Source organism: Leptodactylus fuscus, chromosome 1 (assembly GCF_031893055.1).
Source record: "Leptodactylus fuscus isolate aLepFus1 chromosome 1, aLepFus1.hap2, whole genome shotgun sequence".
NCBI classification, from domain to species: domain Eukaryota; kingdom Metazoa; phylum Chordata; class Amphibia; order Anura; family Leptodactylidae; genus Leptodactylus; species Leptodactylus fuscus.
In genome coordinates this window covers 111,342,881-111,361,016 of record NC_134265.1, presented here as the reverse complement: position 1 = coordinate 111,361,016, position 18,136 = coordinate 111,342,881, and the positions used below count along the sequence as shown (strand labels likewise).

At 40.7% G+C, this 18,136-nt stretch overlaps 1 protein-coding gene across 1 annotated transcript; it reads left to right on the top strand.

The window, feature by feature from the left end:
* Positions 1–9,936: 9,936 nt before the first annotated feature.
* ADORA2A (adenosine A2a receptor) lies at positions 9,937–16,030 on the top strand. The gene is made up of 3 exons (XM_075276050.1): positions 9,937–10,047; positions 11,492–12,043; positions 14,939–16,030. The coding sequence occupies exons 2-3, from the start codon at positions 11,700–11,702 to the stop codon at positions 15,756–15,758; spliced, it is 1,164 nt and encodes a 387-aa protein (XP_075132151.1). The 5' UTR covers positions 9,937–10,047; positions 11,492–11,699; the 3' UTR covers positions 15,759–16,030.
* The last annotated feature ends 2,106 nt before the right edge of the window (positions 16,031–18,136 follow it).

The window sequence follows — 18,136 nt, the reverse complement described above, 5'->3', positions numbered from 1 at the left end:
TAAAAAAATCATTAGAAAGGTCTTTGTACTGTCTTTAACCCCTTCCCGCCAACAGCATATTTCGATTTTCGTTTTTGACTCCCCTCCTTACAAACCCCATAAACTTTTTATTTTTCCACTTTCAGAGCCATATCAGGTCTTAAGCTTTGTGAGACAAATTTTTCTTCATGAAGCTACCATTAATTTTTCTGTATAATGTACAGGGAAGCTAGAAAAAAATCAGAATGGGGTGGATTTGACGAAAAAATGCATTTGTGCGACTTTCTTAGAGGATTTGGTTTTACAGCGTTCACTGTGCAGCCAAAATTACATGTCATCTGTATTCTATGTTTTGGTACGAATCCGGGGATACCCAATTTATATGGTTTTATCTACATTTTAACCTCTTAACAAAAATCCCAAACTGTGCTAAAAATTATTTTTTTTTACAAATTCTGACCCCTGTAACTTTTTTTTATACTGCTGTGTACAGTGATGTATAGGGCGTCTTTGTTTGAGGGGCCAGGTGTAGTTTTCAGTTCTACCATTTTGGGGAATTACTTTTGCTTTGTTCACTTTTTATTAAAAGTTTTATCAGAGGCAAAACAGTAAAAAAAAACGGTGGTTTGGCACTTATGACTTTTTTTTCCTGCTATGGCGTTTACTGTACAGGAAAAATATTTTTATTGATTTGTACACTGGGCGTTTTGGGACACAGGGATACCTAATATGTAGGTGTTTCACAGTATTTAAGTACTTTTATATGTGTTCTAGTGAAAGGGGGGTGATTTCAACTTGTAATATTTTTTATTTTTTTATATATATTTTTTAAACTTTTTTAAAACTTTGTTTTTGCATTTGTTAGACCCCCTAGGGGTCTTCAACCCCAGGGGGTCTGTTCACTAATGCAATGCATTACAATGCTAATGCATTGCAATACATTGCAAAATACCGGCTCTTCTATTGTAGGCTACCTAGCGTAGCCTGCAATAGAATGACAGACCGGGGATGATTCACAAGTCTCCAGGCTGTCATAGCAACGTGTTGCTGGCCCTGGAGCTTACTTTGGGTGCCGGTGATCACAGGGAAAATGGCAGCGCCCATGTGCTGCCAGGAAAATGCCGCCTTGGTCAGCTTTGACCGATGCGCCAGAGGGGTAAATGCCCCTGATTGGTGTGGGCCAGGATCATTAGCACTGGGTGTCTACTGTATAAAGCAGTAGACACCCGGTGGCTATGGAGGCCGCTCGGGAGCCAGGCGGCCGTCATAGTTAAACACCCGGCATCCGCCGTACTAGTAAGGTTTTCATGTTTTTCTCAGTATTTATTTTATAACTATTTTTCTTGTTTATGTCCCTTTTGTTTTGTCTCTTTTGTAAGCACTAAACCTTTTTGTATTAAAGCTTTCTTTTTAATGTTGGTCCTTGTATGCTGTATGGATCCATTACTTTTTAAATTGTGCTTGCCGTCTAAGAGACACGTGCACATGCGAGTTGGGCTTCTACTACAGTAGATAGTGGCAGCGTGCATTTGGGGTACATAGACTGTATTGGGGTATGATATAGATATTGAGTGATTGGTGGGAATTATCTCCTGAAAGCTCCACTAATATTACATGCTAGGGTAGTCCATATGTGACAAATTAGTGGAAGCGGTGGGATAATGTTATTTATTTATTTACAGCATTAATTGCCAGGACTAACCCTTGAACTTAAGGGCTCGTGGAAACCTTGCAGTACACCAATTCTACACAGACTAACTCAGTGCTTGTTTTTGAGACATATTTGCAAACAGTTTCCTTTCCCTAAGTTTTCAACCATCTCTGTGAGCAGAGAGGAACTGACATGGCTGACAAAACCATGGACTTGAGCATCATGGTGGCTCAGTGGTTAGCACTGCAGCTCTGGAGTCCTGGGTTTGAATCCTGTCTAGGGCAACATCTGCAAGGAGTTTGTATGTTCTCCCCGTGTTTGCATGGGTTTCCTCCCATACTCCAAAGACATACTGATATACATTACTTAGTTACATAGTAGATGAGGTTGGATGAAGACATCAGTCCATCAAGTCCAACCTATAACCCTACACTCCCCTATAGTATTGATCCATAAGGCTTATGCCAATTGCCCTATTTCAGGTGAGAAAAATTCTTTCCCGACTCCAATCTAGAATCCATAACCCGTAATATTGTTCTCTTCAAAAAAAAGCATCCAGGCCCTCTTTGAACTTGTTTAATGAATCCACCATCACCACTTCCTGGGGCAGAGAGTTCCAGAGCCTCGCTGTTCTTACTGTGAAGAATTCCCTTCTATGTTGCTGGTGAAACTTTCCCTCCTCCAGAGGTAGAGGATGTCCCCTTGTCACTGTCACTGGCCTAGGAGTAAATTTTAATTATAATGTAACATCATTCGGTAAAAAACAAGGTGCTCAGAAAAGGCCTCTCACAGCCATATTATCAGAATGGCAGAAACTCCTTATTCTGGCCTAGGAGTAAAAAAGATCATTATAAAGTTCTTTGTATTGTCCCTTCATGTATTTGTACATTGTTATTGGAACTCCCTGTAGACATCTTTTCTCTAAACTGAATAACCCCAAAGTTGTTAATTAGATTAGATCTATCATAACTGGTGTGTTCACCCACCACCCATCTAATGTGTATGGCTAGCTTTAGATCCACTCACACCATACAATTGGTTTGTTTCTCCAGTAGTGTAGCAGGCGCATAGTACTAGCAGGCATACACGCTATCTTATCAGGGGTGGAAAGTTTGCTCAAAATAGCTGCATTTAATACATCCATGTAGAGGATGAAATACAAACTCGATGATAGTCCAAGCTATTCTAAAAGAGAAATAAAGATTTCAGAAGAATAAAGCAGCAAAGATTTTCCATTTTATATTGGAAGCCCTGCAATACTGTGCAGTATGGACATTAGAGTGGTCAGTGTCTGAGTCAGTGAAAAACATCAAAATCGTTTATGGTAAATTCTTATCAGATCTGTCCCATTCAAGCTTGTATTAGACAATGTGATTTAATTACACAGGCCGATCCAGAGGACATGCAGGGGGAATGATCACTCAAGTGATAGTTCCCATGGCATACAGTGTTGGCCAAAAGTATTGGCACCCCTACAATTCTGTCAGATAATACTCATTTTCTTCCAGAAAATGATTGCAATCACAAATTCTTTGGTATTATTATCTTCATTTATTTTGTCTTCAATGGAAAATCACAAAAAGAATTGTCAAAAAGCCAAACTGGATATAATTCAACACCAAACATAAAAAGGGGGTGGACAAAAGTATTGGCACTGTTTGAAAAATCATGTGATGCTTCTCTAATTTGTGTAATTAACAGCACCTGTTACTTACCTGAGGCACCTAACAGGTGGTGGCAAAAACTAAATCACACTTGCAGCCAGTTGAAATGGATTAAAGTTGACTCAACCTCTGTCCTGTGTCCTTGTGTGTACCACATTGTGCATGGAGAAAAGAAAGAAGACCAAAGAACTGTCTGAGGACTTGAGAAGCAAAATTGTGAGGAAGCATGAGCAATCTCAAGGCTACAAGTCCATCTACCATGCGGAGTGTCATCAAGAAGCTTAAAGCCCATGGCGCTGTGGCTAACCTCCCTAGGTGTGGATGGAAAAGAAAAATTGATGAGAGATTTCAACGCAAGATTGTGCGGATGGTGGATAAAGAACCTCGACTAACATCCAAACAAGTTCAAGCTGCCCTGTAGTCCGAGGGTACAACAGTGTCAACCCATACTATCCGTCAGCGTCTGAATGAAAAGGGACTGTATGGTAGGAGGATACCCAGGAAGACCCCACTTCTTACCCAGAGACATAAAAAAGCCAGGCTGGAGTTTGCCAAAACTTACCTGAGAAAGCCAAAAACGTTTTGGAAGAATGTTCTCTGGTCAGATGAGACAAAAGTAGAGCTTTTTGGGAAAAGGCATCAACATAGAGTTTACAGGGGAAAAAAAAGAGGCCTTCAAAGAAAAGAACACGGTTCCTACAGTCAAACATGGCGGAGGTTCCTTGATGTTTTGGGGTTGCTTTGCTGCCTCTGGCACTGGACTGCTTTACCGTGTGCATGGCATTATGAAGTCTGAAGACTACCAACAAATTTTGCAGTGTGAGAAAGCTGGGTCTCCCTCAGAGGTCATGGGTCTTCCAGCAGGACAATGACCCAAAACACACTTCAAAAAGCACTAGAAAAGGGTTTGAGAGAAAGCACTGGAGATTTCTAAAGTGGCCAGCAATGAGTCCAGACCTGAATCCCATAGACCTCTGTGGAGAGATCTCTTGATGGCAGTTTGGAGAAGGCACCCTTCAAATCTCAGGGACCTGGAGCAGTTTGACAAAGAAGTATGGTCTAAAATTCCAGCAGAGCATTGTAAGAAACGCATTGATGGTTACCGGAAGCGGTTGTTCGCAGTTATTTTGTCTAAAGGTTGTGCTACCAAGTATTAGGCTGAGGGTGCCAATACTTTTGTCCGGCCCATTTTTGGAGTTTTGTGTAAATGATCAATGATTTGACTTTTTTTTTCATTCTCTTTTGTGTTTTTTCATTGCAAGCAAAATAAATGAAGATATTAATACCAAAGAGTTTGTGCTTGCAATCATTTTCTGGAAGAAACTGAGTATTATCTGACAGAATTGCAGGGGTACCAATACTTTTGGCCAACACTGTATACTTTCATTGTCCTTCAAGCCTCCTTAGACAGGACGATTTGCTGCCGATGGACAATGATTTTGTGTCCCACTGAAATCACTTAATCACCTGATGACTGAACGTTCATTGGTTGATTATCATAACTATGAGGGTAAGTTCACACGGAGTATTTTTGTCAGGATTTTGAGGCCGTATCCGCCTCAAAACCCTGACCAAAAAGACGGCTCCCATTGAAGTCAATGGGAGCCGCTCAGGTCTCTTTTCTGGGAGTCGTTTTTTTCGGCTTCTGGAAAAAGAAGCGAGAAGCTCATTGTTCAGGCTTCTTCGATCACGATTTGGCCTGAAGACACTCCCTTCTCCGGACTCAATCCGGAGCGGAGTGCTCGACTGGATGCTGGTGCAGTGCACCAGCTTTCAGTCGCAGCTACCCGGTTTTTGGTCTGGAACCGGAGGCGGCCTCCGCCTCAGGTTTCGGACCAATAAACCCCCTATGAACTTACCCTTACAGCTAAATTGCCCTGTCAAATAGGGCCTTTAGGAAACTACACCTAGGCACCTTCAGCTCAGCCAAGTATACATGTGTCCTGAGTGGAGAGGCTGGAGAAACCTGTTGCCAGATACCTCTGGCAGTCACGTATCTTCCTGAGAACAAGACATCGGTCATACTGAAATCCAGCACACCTGACTTTTCTTTGAGCAGCATCTGCATTCGGAGAGAGTTGTCAGGCTCAGCTGATATATGTCTATTGGTCAACTATAGAAACATAGTTAGGGACAAGTTCAAAAATACTAGGAACAGGTAACAATCCAGACAGGCACCTCTCAATTGTAACGCTGTTTGATGTTCTTTTGTCACAAGTGTGAGCTGTTTAGATGAGAGCCGTCTAATGGTTATTGCCACATGTAAGATTTGCATCTCAGTGCAACCTGGAGTGCCGCCCCTGTGTTTGGGTTGTTGGAGCATCTTTTTTGCTCTTTGTACTCGGTGAAGGAAATAAAGCAGTTTCACAAGAAATAGAAGTTGTAAATATCCAAGCTCATACTGTGCAAAGCCGGTTCTTTATCCAGCCTATTCTCTAAGCATGTACTTGAATGTTTGCTGCCGTATGTAGAAGGAAATAGGAGCTACCAGATTCTTTTGACAGAACTTGTCTCCAGGGTAAAAAAAATATTTTTACATATTAGAATCCCCCATAACTACTTTAGGGGAAATGTAGTATTAATGCTGACCAATCACCCCCCCCCCCCCCCCCCCCCCCGATCTTCATCAGCTGCTCCCCTCTGCCAGTGCCTCCACTGGCTACCCATAGCCCAGCGAATTGAGTTCAAGCTACTAACATTAACATACAAAGCGATCCACAACCTGTCCCCTCCATATATCTCCAACCTAATCTCCCGCTACCTGTCCACACGTAACCTCAGATCCTCCAATAACCTCCTACTCCGCTCTGCTCTCATCCGCTCCTCACTAGGGTTGAGCCGATCCTGACTTTTCAGGATCGATTTTAAAATCCGATTTCCGATCATTTTTCATTCGAACCTGATCTATATCCCAATTCTGATCCCAATGCAAGTTAATGGGATTTTTTTTATTAATCGGAGATCGGATTTTAAAAGCAATCCTATTCACTATACAGCATGGAATCTAAGAATTGTTAGAATCCACGCTGTGTAGTGAATCACTAAGTAGCCAGAGGATTTTTTTTTTTAATCCTCTGGCTACTTAGTCCCCCCTGGTGTCCACTTACCTCCAGAGATGGCTGCTCCGCTGCTCCGCTGTTTTTCGCCTCACTGCCGCTCCAGCTGCAGTCTTCTTTTCCCTTCGCTGCCCCCTTAGATGCCTTGGTTGATCAGGATCATTGAGATGTGTATTGCAGCAGGTTGGGTTCCGCTATTGGGACAAAAAAATGTATAACAAATCAAAAGTGTTTTAAAAATAATTAAAGCTCAAAAAAGACTCCTTTGCTGTAAAAAAATAATAAATTAATAAACAAAACACATTCACTATAACCCATATAATAAAACTAAAACATTATTTAAACTGAACAGTGAATTTTTGTGGAAATTAAAAAAAAAAAAAAAACTCTGTAAGTAATGATTTTTCACCATCTCACCTTGCAAAATATAGTATAAAAATTTACCCCAAAACAGAACCAATAAAAAGCACCAGTCATCCCACCAAAATATATACAGTATATTATATATATATTATTGCCGCCGTCCATTTACCTGAGTAGGGTTGCAAATATCCATGCACATGCTGCAAATGCAACCCAAATGAGATGTTGCAGAAACTTCTATGGGGTAAGTAATATTAATGCTGAGGCCCCACATTGCAGAAATGCAGCTTTTTTGTTGCAGATTTTGCAGCATTTTTTTTTAGCTAAAGTCCAAAGTGGCTACAAAAGGAAAGGAAGATCTTATTCTTCCCCCTTCTGTTCATCCTACTCCTGGCTTTGGCACAAAAAATAATGAAGCAAAATCTGCACAAAAAAAACCCCAAAACAGCATTTTCGCAATGTGGGGCCTAAGCCTAAAATCGGTTATACGCAGAAACCGGCATATCCCATAGCCTATAATGGGAACTGTCGGGTTTCTGCCAAAAATGACAGAGAAAAGTCCTCCTTGCAGGACTTTTCTCTCTTTGCTGATTTTAAGCAGATTATTGGACAGAGAGGCTCGAACACTAGTGTGATCCTAGTGTAAAGGAGTCTATGATGGTAAACAATAATAGTTTTGTCTATAGTACTAAAAATAGGTCACATTGTGTCCTGTGGGATCTATCGGACCAGACAAAACACTTATCATTTTCCTCAGTTGTTAATGCTAAATGCTATATATAGCTAGAATATCACCAGAGAAAATGTATGGAAGCAAATATAAACACTAGAGATGAGCGAGTAGTGAAATATGCAATATTCGGTTCGGTTAGAGCCTCAATATTCGACTACTCGATCAAATATCGAATCCCATTATAGTCTATGGGAAAAAAGGCTCATTTCAGGGTAAACCACTATTTGACTAAGGAAAGTCACCAAGTCCACGAGTAGCAGGAGGAGAGTGTTTAGGAGGAGCGCTGTGCAGTTAAAGCGCACGGACCCCATTATAGTCTATGGGGTCCATGTGCTTTAACTGCACAGCGCTTGCAGTTCCGCTGATATTCCATTCGGGGAGGGGGTCCTCCTGTGGACTCCTTCCGGATGGGAGGCAAGCACTAATGTGAACCGGCATTGATTGACCAAATGCTATACACTGTATAGCATTCGGCAAATCAACGCTGGTTCTGCAGCAGGCTCATCCTTGCTAGTCGGGAGAGCTGGCAGCTTGCTGTTATGAGGGAGCTTACTTTTTCTCATAGGAATGCATTGACCAGCGTTGATTGGCCAGTGTACAACATTCGGCCAATCAACGCTGGTTTTGCCGGAGGCTCGTCTGTGAGGAGGCGGAGTCTAAGATCGGACCACAATGGAGACTGTACATTTGAGGGTTTACATACGGTACACAAAAATATACAAAACAAATCTAATACTAACAAGAAGCTGGAGAAAGTCTCTATGTGTATGGCTTGTCTATGGTCAGCTTCACATACCTACAGATACCTGCATGAAGACAGAATAAGTTTGTCTCTTTCACGTCTGCTTTCAATACAATGGAGTGGAATGCTTTTGTGTGAATGTTCCCTAAAGGCATGGCGTCATGGAGAGGAGCGAAGCTGCTGGGATCCACTCACTAGAAAACTAAAAGGCAAAAAAAATGGGAAATCAGAGAAAAAGTCATATTAAGAAATAGAGATTATAGCGGAGGAAGCACAATATATGGTAGTAGCAAAATGAGCTTGTTTAGGAGACGACCAGGGATCTGTGGAGGGAGTCACAATATAGCGTCCATATGTTTACTTACATTGCTACGTGTATGCTTGATGTGTTATATCAAGATGGGGAACATGATTATCTTTTCTAGACTGACTGGATATTCGCTCCACAAACAAACAATAAGAACAATGAAGAGAATTAAATGGTTTTCAGTTTATGAAGTGCTGCAGAATATAAAAGTCTATATGTAATTTTTGACCTTGTTGTAACCTTAAGTGGTGTTACTTATCCCGAATCTACTGATTTTTGGAACATGTAGGCATGACGACAAATCCTATTATACCAAATAGTCATCAGTTCAGGCATGTTAATGACAAAATCCGTGGTGCGCAAAAGTCGATGCGGGCTCCTTATATATAGATTATTTAACTTAAGGAAGGTTGACTAGCATGTCCGAGTTGTTTGCTATGGTATGGTGAAGGAGATTTACAAGTCCACGAGTTTGTGGTCAGTATGAAACTCATGTTAATCCATAATATACATTTCTATCAAAACGTCTTTGACGTCCTCTTTTCAACCTCATTTTAACAACTGTCACCCTTGAATGCCAAAATGAAAGTCATTCAGTGATGTGCTATTTTACATGAACATTGGGATTACTAAATTACTGGATTTGGGGGGAAAAGGGGGGCAAAACTCTGCAGTATCGCCCTGTGCAGTATCGCCTTGTGCTACCATCTATATACTACCATCTATAAAGTGGTCTCCAGCTGTTTAACAGCTTCATCTCCTAACAGTAGTCAGAGCATGCTGGGAATTGTAGTTCTCAACAGCTGGAGAGCCAAAGTTGGATAGTCCAGGAATTGTGTTTTAAATACAACAAAACTACGTAAAAGCTAAACTCCCTATATATAAAGTATTTTCTTGTGTATGAGAATAAGAATGAATGCATAGGCAGTGGCGAACCTTGAAAAGAGGAAATCTGAGTTCTTCAGAAAGTCAGTTTTTCTCGTATACCATCCATATACTCAGCTTTATACAGCACATGTAGGAGGGAAAAGTCTTGCAGCTGCGACCTGCATGGTCTGTTGTTAATAGATCTCTTCTCTTTATGAGTCAGTCATTGGTTTTGCTGCAGTTAACATGCAAACATTACTTACTACATGAACATACCCATAGTCGAGAGTCCTAAAAAATAATAACACAATACAATAAGTGAATAAAATGAACTAGGGAGACAAAAATGTATGGTATGTGTCAAGGGGTAAAACGCACATTCATGTCTTTTTTAGAGATGTCTGTGCTGAAAATACACATTGACATAGGAAATTGAATTTGCATATGTGTGAAAGAGAAGAGGTGTGTGAGAGAATGACTGGCAGGAGAGACAATGTGACAAGGGCGGAGGGAGCTGGGAGGGGGATGGAGTCAGAACAAGAGAGGTGGAGAGACACACAGCACTTTGGGGAGAGCCAGCAGTGGAGAGAGCAAAGAAGATGATGAGTTCATGGGACTGACCACTACAAAGAGATCCTATTACTTTACATAGTAGAAGAGAGGAAATCCAGCTTTTCCCCCCAAGGTAAGAAGCGGCTTGTACATGTGTCAGAGTTCAGTAAATCTATTTTTATTGTACTTTCATGAAGGACAAAAGAATAAGATAAAACAAAGAGGGTTACGGAGTAGATATAGACAGGGTACATAAGGTCTGGGCTTATATAGACTACAGTGAATGACTACAGTATCAGTTATAGTGATGGCTAAATCTTCAGATTGAGGATTATCTTCATTGTAGTGTCTCGCTATTTTTGTTGTTATAATAACACATTATTGTGGTACATCAGTTTTTAGCTATTACTAAGTGTTGGTTGATAAAATTGAAATATAATAATGGTCTTTTTATGTAGGTAAGTTAATGCTGTTGCTAACTTTTCTAGGTTCAGTTGAATTACACACTAGTAGTTAACATTGAGTTTAAGAAAACGTAAGTTTTAGAGAAATTGTTTCATTCTGACTTCTATTACTATTGGTTTACCGTATATAGTGTTATAGACTGTACATTCGATTTAGGACTTACCCTCTAATGTGTAACTTGTATTGAGGCATACAAACAAAATACATAGAACAATACAGATATACCACGGACTATATACACCAGTTTAGTGAACCCTACTCATATCAACCTATAATTCATGTAAGGTACTTTGTCATATGTACACTTGCCAAGACTTTTCACGTGACGAGCAGAGGGTTCATCTTGGGTTTACTTGTTATCAATAAATTATGCTGTGATAGTGGGTGAGGCTAATGTTGTGTAGGCGCTTCTATGTTGGAGGAATCTATATGTAAAGGCCTATTCTACCCAATTGTTACTATCAGGCACTGGATCCATAGAAGAAGATGGACAACATTGTAATTCGTTTTGTTTAGATTTCTTACAAAGGGTGGAAAGATTACTAAGTCTTCTCCATTGTTCTGTTTTCTTTACATTATACAATGTGATGGGTTGTTTGTGTACGGTGTAGAGTATACAAGTGGAGAGTGCATTGCGGGTTGGGTGTGTCATGGACAGCAATGGGCTCTGGGTAAAGAGATATATTTTGGTGACTTGTGGGTCTTTGCTTACTCATAGTGTATCTGTGTTGTGCACCTGTCACAGGGCTGGGGGTGTATGAGTGGTTTATACTGATAATATATTCACTGAAAACTAGAGGGAGAGTGAAGTTACAACAACAACCCTAAGACTTGTGCTATCCAAGAGCTGATTTACTGCTGCTTTTGAGACTTTTAGTAACCTATTACAGATGACTAGACCTGGCAGCTGCGAGGATAACATTGTGTCAAGAAATCAATACTACATTTACTTCCTGTGTGCATTGCTTTATGTGATGAATTTCTATGCTTATTATTATATTACATTGTTCTAGAATTAAAATGATGTTGTTGTTGCTTATTCACTATATGCCCTGCCGTAAGATGCTGGGGAAGTATTTCAGGTTACTAACAGACATTTTTTCTCTATACAGTTCTACTGCTTTGTACATACTTAACCAGAATGGACTGTCTGTGGTTTCTGAGCAATGATGGCTCTTGGGACTCCCAATGCTGAAGCAATGTAACAGTGTATCAGCTGACCAAAGCCTGGAGTACCACCGGTATACTACAAGGAAAGTGAGCGGCTGCAGAAATGACTGAGGAGGCTCCAGCACTTCTCTACTCCATGCCAACATCACCATGTTAAAAGGGGGATTCCAAACAGAGGACGTGATTTACATAGTCCTAGAGGTGGTCATTGCCATTCTGGCCATTCTTGGCAACGTCCTGGTATGCTGGGCTGTGTGTATTAACAGCAACTTACAGAACGCGACCAATTATTTTGTGGTATCGCTGGCTGCAGCCGATATTGCGGTAGGGGTACTTGCTATCCCATTTGCTATAGCAATTAGCACTGGATTTTGTGCTACCTTCCATGCCTGTCTCTTTATTGCTTGCTTTGTCTTGGTGCTGACACAGAGTTCCATTTTCAGTCTTCTGGCGATAGCCGCAGACCGCTACATTGCTATTCGGATCCCACTCAGGTAAGCGAGCATTAGAAAACTTTTCCACTATGTATTCCCAATTCACATGGTATTATCCATTCATTGCATCTGTATGGGTATACGTCTATTAAGTGAGATAACTTACAGGGATTTTGTATACCGAAAAGCGCTCACAATGGGGATTCTAACATAAAAAAACCCGAAACATATCCTTCTAGATCCTTGCACCAGCTTGGCCCATGGTCTGACTGGTCTTTACTACCTGATGTCTTGACACACAGGAATTGACTGCAAAAGCCTACTTAGACTGTCACTGACTCAGATGGATCTCTACTAAATCAATATCTGGGTGGCAACCAATATGTCCATCATTCTAACTCCCACTGATGTTACCACCCAGCATTGCTAGATTTCTGCACATAAATCTGCCCATGTGGTGCTGCATAACTAGGACAATTGGTTGATAGTTAGGCCCGGTTCACATCTGTGTTCGGTATTCCATTTGGGGAGTCAGTTTGGGGACCCCCTGAATGGAATACCGAACGCATTAAAAAGCAGTGAGCCATAAAAACATATGGACACAATAGATTATAATGGGGTTTGTGTGTGGTGTCTGCACGAGTCATGCGGAGAAAAAGTACTCTCCGGGCCTAAAGCTGTAGGGACTGTAATGTTAGCTGCCACGTAGAAATATATGTTACTGAACAACACCAGAATAGCAATTTTAACAAATCAGAATAAGATAAGTCCTTGACCTTAGGCCCATATATAAAATGGAGAAAAACTGGCTTAACCCACCGATTTTAGCAGGACCTTCTAAAGAGCCACAGGGACCTTTTTGGCCAACCAAGTGTATATGTTTATGGCCAGCCATAAGAAATAGCTGCTGGCCAATCTTCTTTTCCGATATTAGCTATTGAAGGAGTATGGGCAACTTAAAGAGGTATTCCCATCTCAATATTATTTTCATCTCAGTATATTAACACATTAGGAGTACTAAGTTATTAGAGGAAATGCCAAAAAAAATAATGTTTTGTTTGACTTACAAACGGATTACACCAAATTCAAAGTTCTGCAGATACACCGCTACTATTGGTCTGGCCAAGTCATGGTAGAGGAAAACAGGAGGAGTTGCAATGTACTAAGTGGCTCGTCTCCTCATGAGTACCATGGACTAAGAACAATGAGTCCACATAATTGTTTCTTAACTGAACCGAAAAACGTGAATTTTTTTTAAAAAATGGGGCATGTAAGAAGATGTAATTCAATTTGCACTAAATATCTGTCCCATTTAAGCTGGCCAGATACTTTAGATATCATGTCAATCCAAAGACAATATCTTATATGTCATCCGAACAAATAATCAGTCGTGACGGTTGGTATCGGTAGTGATACTGTAGGGCCTAAATTTCTCTTGACCAACATCTTCTATAAAATCTCTTCTATAGTATACATCAATACGTCAGTATTTACATACTGTACATAATACATGTTTACTGGCTATACATTTTGATGTCTTACTTAATGTTTCTAGTATGTTATGATATGGCTGTATTATATTGGTTTTGGGTTCTGACACCTGCCTCCTATCTTGTATGTCATATATATTACATTTTTGTATCCCCTCCTCTCCAGTAGACACATACATTCATGCTATAAACACAATATTACATAGAGTTTCTTATACATTTTTTATGGTAGTTACATATGGCATGGATACAAATCCTATATTTAGCTATTTGATCCCACTTTTATGGTAATGTAACTGGTACAATTGTCCAATAAAGCATAACCTTTCCATATAACGTACTCTATTGCACTTTACAACCATGTAATTCCGAATAATACACTCCATTTGCCTTTACAACTTAAACTGCAGGTCATATGACGCCTTCATTCTTCTGTCAGCTTGTGCTTCTTATACATTCGCCAGCCTTCTCCGATTAGAACATGTTTTTTTGTTTTAAAAGGCTATTTCCAACTTTATGATGTTGCGTGCTGTGTGTAACCAACCCTGCAACATTTCTCACTACACATATAAATCTTGTACCTTGTACTTTGTATGCTCACGACTTGCCAATGTCAGCAGCCCTTACCTAAGATGACTGTTTAGATGGGCATTCCCAAAAATCTTGGCTATATTCACAGTGAATACTTGTTGTGTGACGTCTGCTTTTTTAACGGTAGCATTAATTTCGCTGTCAGTTCACTGGGGGCTGTTCACATGACCATTATTTTCACAGTCTGTTGTCATGGACCATCAACATATAGATCATGTCTTATTTTTCTCCATTTTCACGGATCCCTCCATACACTGACTGAAGGCAATTTTTGAGCTATTTGATAGATGGGCACCTATGTAGGCAAATAGGAGACAGTTTTCTTCTGTTCTGAGGGGAGCTAATTTGCATATTTTTTTACCCCAGAAACTACTGCTAGAGGGATCCGATAGTGGCTTGTTCCTCTATACATACTCAGATATATATAACTATATTTATATGTACATTACCTGGTGAATATGATATACAAGCTTAAAATATGCCTGCAGCAGGATAAATATGGAGCAAGTGTGGTCGGGGAGAGGACTATAGTTTTGCAGGTCCCTAGTGACTACATACCAGATGTTAGTTTCCATGTTTTTGTCTACTCTTAGAATTAGACACTGTCACCTCGGCATGGAAACAGAAGTCTTACAGCTGTTATCCCACGGATGGGAAGATTCTGCCATTTCTGTAAAAGGCAGGCAGAATTCCCAGGTTGTCTCCCCTCTATGACCTGACTTCTTATCTCCCAATGTGTTGTTTTATTTATTTCCCCCACATGGACTTTTGTAGCTGTACCTAGAACTCACTGTAACTTGGTTCTTCTGCAATAATATTATATAGTCTGATGCTTATTTTTCATATTTGCTTATATTCTCATTTCTCTTCTTAGATATAACAGCCTGGTAACCAGTCGAAGAGCCAACGTGATCATTGCTGTCTGCTGGTTGCTGTCTTTTGTCATTGGTCTAACTCCTATGCTGGGCTGGAACACAAGGGATTTTCAACCTAAAAACTCATCTCGATGCAGCGCCCCCTTGTTAGAGTGCCTATTTGAAAAGGTTGTGACTATGGATTATATGGTATATTATAATTTTTTTGCATGTGTACTGGTGCCATTACTGCTCATGTTGGGCATTTATTTGAGAATTTTTATGGCAGCTCGGCGCCAGCTGAAGCAAACAGAGTTAAAAGTGACATATGGTGAACGCTCACGGTCAACTTTACAGCGGGAAGTCCATGCAGCTAAGTCTTTGGCTATTATTGTGGGCCTATTTGCAATTTGCTGGTTGCCTCTACACATCATCAATTGCTTTACCCTTTTCTGCAAGGCCTGTCCGCGGCCCCCAATTTTACTCATGTACTTTGCCATTCTGTTTTCTCATGCTAACTCAGTGGTGAATCCATTAATCTATGCCTACCGTATACGTGAGTTTCGCCAAACATTTCGGAAGATCTTGCGCCAACACCTCTTTGGTCGAGCAGAACCTTCTCAGACACGCACAGCCAGTGGCAAGTCTTTAACATATGGAGCTGATGCAGTTTCAGAAACAAACCTGGCTGGTTTCAATGGCTGCACAGAACTCAATGGCAGTAGCTGTAAATTGAAAGAAGCCTGGCATCAAAATGGGTATCCTATTGGTGAGAAAGTTGATCGGACAACAATTCAAGGATCAGAAAACCAACAGAAAGAAAAGCTGATACATTCTTGAAGTTTACTTTGAATACCATTGACATTGTGAACAGAGACAATGGTTGCCGTCTCAAAGAGTACAATTACTTTGCGTTGCCTAGATATGTTTTGACACTCATTTATTTATTAAACTAATTTGCGAAGTGTTTGTGGTTTCTGCTCTTCACCGTATGATGTTCTTAGGAGCAAGTACCGATTGTTTTTCTGGAGAGCAGGGCTTGATAAATTGTGCAGCTTATAAAATGGCTCCCTTAGGGGGCGTTCACACTTGCGCCTGTGTCCGCCCGCCAGGTCACCGTCCTATTCCCCGGGGAAACTGGACAGGGGACAGCTTCCCGGCGGACAGTCTTAAAACCCATTAATTTGAATGTTTTTTTAAAGCAAACTGCTGGTGTCCGTATGCAGCCTCTCTGCAGGGAAACCATTTTTTTTTTGCATGGACACAAAGTCCTGCATGTACGACTTTGTGTCCATGCAAAAAAAAAAAAAAAACGCAGAGAGGCTGCATACGGACACCAGCAGTTTGCTCTAAAAACCCATACAAATGAATGGGTTTTTAAAACTGACCCCTGGGAAGCCGTCCCCTACCAAGTTTCCCCGGGAAATAGGACGGACGTCCGGTGGGTGGACACGGGTGCAAGTGTGAACGCCCCCTGACACATCACCTGTTTTTAGAAATCACCCAATTACACATTCCGTAGCTAGATGGACTTTTGATGTGGCAGAGCAATGTTGCACATACAAGCTGTGAAAAACGTCAAGTAATTCAGAATTTCATCATCTGCCACAATTATGACTTGTAAGGCGAGGCATGAGATTACAAATACAGGTTTTCTTTTTTTTGTCCAAAACAGTGTTACGTCATGGGCTGTATCTGATATTTTACCTAATTTACATTGGCGTGAATGAAGGTGTGCCTGCATCTAGGTCCACCATTGTACCTGCAGAAATAAAATTTGTATCTTTCATGTTTACATTTATAGATACAGTACTTAGATATAACTTTTACAGTATGAAAAACAGAAAAACTATTTGTATAAAATGTTAAAGAACTTCTCCAGAACTACGCCTTACTAAAGATGGCGGCTACTATATCATGACCTATTTTGGTCCCTGACTTGGGCACTGGGGGAGCACCTAGGGAGTAATTTGAGAGTCATAATTTACTATGTACTTTTCACTTCATTTTGTTCAATGAGATTGATAAAATCTTGGAAAACCAAGTTAATAATTTTGATTCAGAATGTTCCTCCTTGACTATGCTACGGTATGTGACCTTCTTTACAGTCTATGGTAAATGGTATTGCTTGATGGCTTAGACTTACAGTTGGGTATAATGTCATAATTGTGTACGTTTACAATCTGTTTGCGTTCATCAAGCTTAGTGGTTAGTTATGGCATTGCTTTACTCCACATTGTATAATGCACACGTAAAACAGCTGCAAAACAGTAGTACTGTGTTTCCTTAAATAGATTGTCACCCACATCTGTCCTTGGGTGGGGGCTTATGTATGTAAAAGACTCACTATAGCATCTAGACCAGTGGTTCTTAACCAGGGTTCGATCGAACCCTAGGCCATATGCCGTTTCATTTTGTGTACCAGTAAAAAATCATATACGTATGTCTTGAATTTGGGAAAAATTCATGTGCAGATCATATTTGATTTATCACTAAAGAAGGGTTCAGTGAATGTGCATATGAAACTGGTGGGATCGGTACCTCTAATAAGGTTAAGAACCACTGATCTAGATGGTAGGAGTGTTACGAATATCATATTAACTTTCAATTCCTTGTTTTGGATTTAGGGCAGTTTAGCTCCACCAGGGCCCATTTTCCATGGCCCATTTCCCATTCTGCCCATGCGGATCCAAGGAACAGAAAGACTGACACAAGTGTGAACCTGGCGTGATTTGGTGATCTAGTCTGGCCCTGATCTATCAGTTAGTTTCAGGCTAAGGCCCCATGGGACGTCCCACAGCAATAAAGCACTGTTGGAAAAACTGTGGCAGCATCGCATCGTGGTTCTTCCCGCAGCGCTTTCAACGGAAAGTTCACAGAGTTTTCTTCCGCGGACTTTCTGTTTCAGTTGTACCTATGGGAAAACCACCGGCGTTCCCGTAGTTATAATTGATATGCTACGATTTCCAAAACCATCTCGGTTTTGGAAATCGTGACGCGTTCGCACAGCGGTTTTTAGCACAAAGTGGGCATGGGATTAGCTAAAATTCCATCCACTCTGCCCGTAGTATAAAACACTGCAATTTTTCCATGGTGTTTCCGCTGAAGGCAAGTTGTGGCGTTTCTGTCCGTGGGGTCCCAGCCTCAAGTTAGTATTACAGAGCTGAAGACAGACCTGTATCCACATGGACTAAAAGCCTCATGATAGGAACCGCTTT

What these genes read in the sequence shown, in the direction of transcription:
- ADORA2A (XM_075276050.1), top strand. Translation starts at nt 11,700, where the DNA reads ATGTTAAAAGGGGGATTCCAAACAGAGGACGTGATTTACATAGTCCTA. An exon ending in GCTATTCGGATCCCACTCAG is followed by an intron (nt 12,044 to 14,938) that starts GTAAGCGAGCAT and finishes TTCTCTTCTTAG; the next exon opens with ATATAACAGCCTGGTAACCA.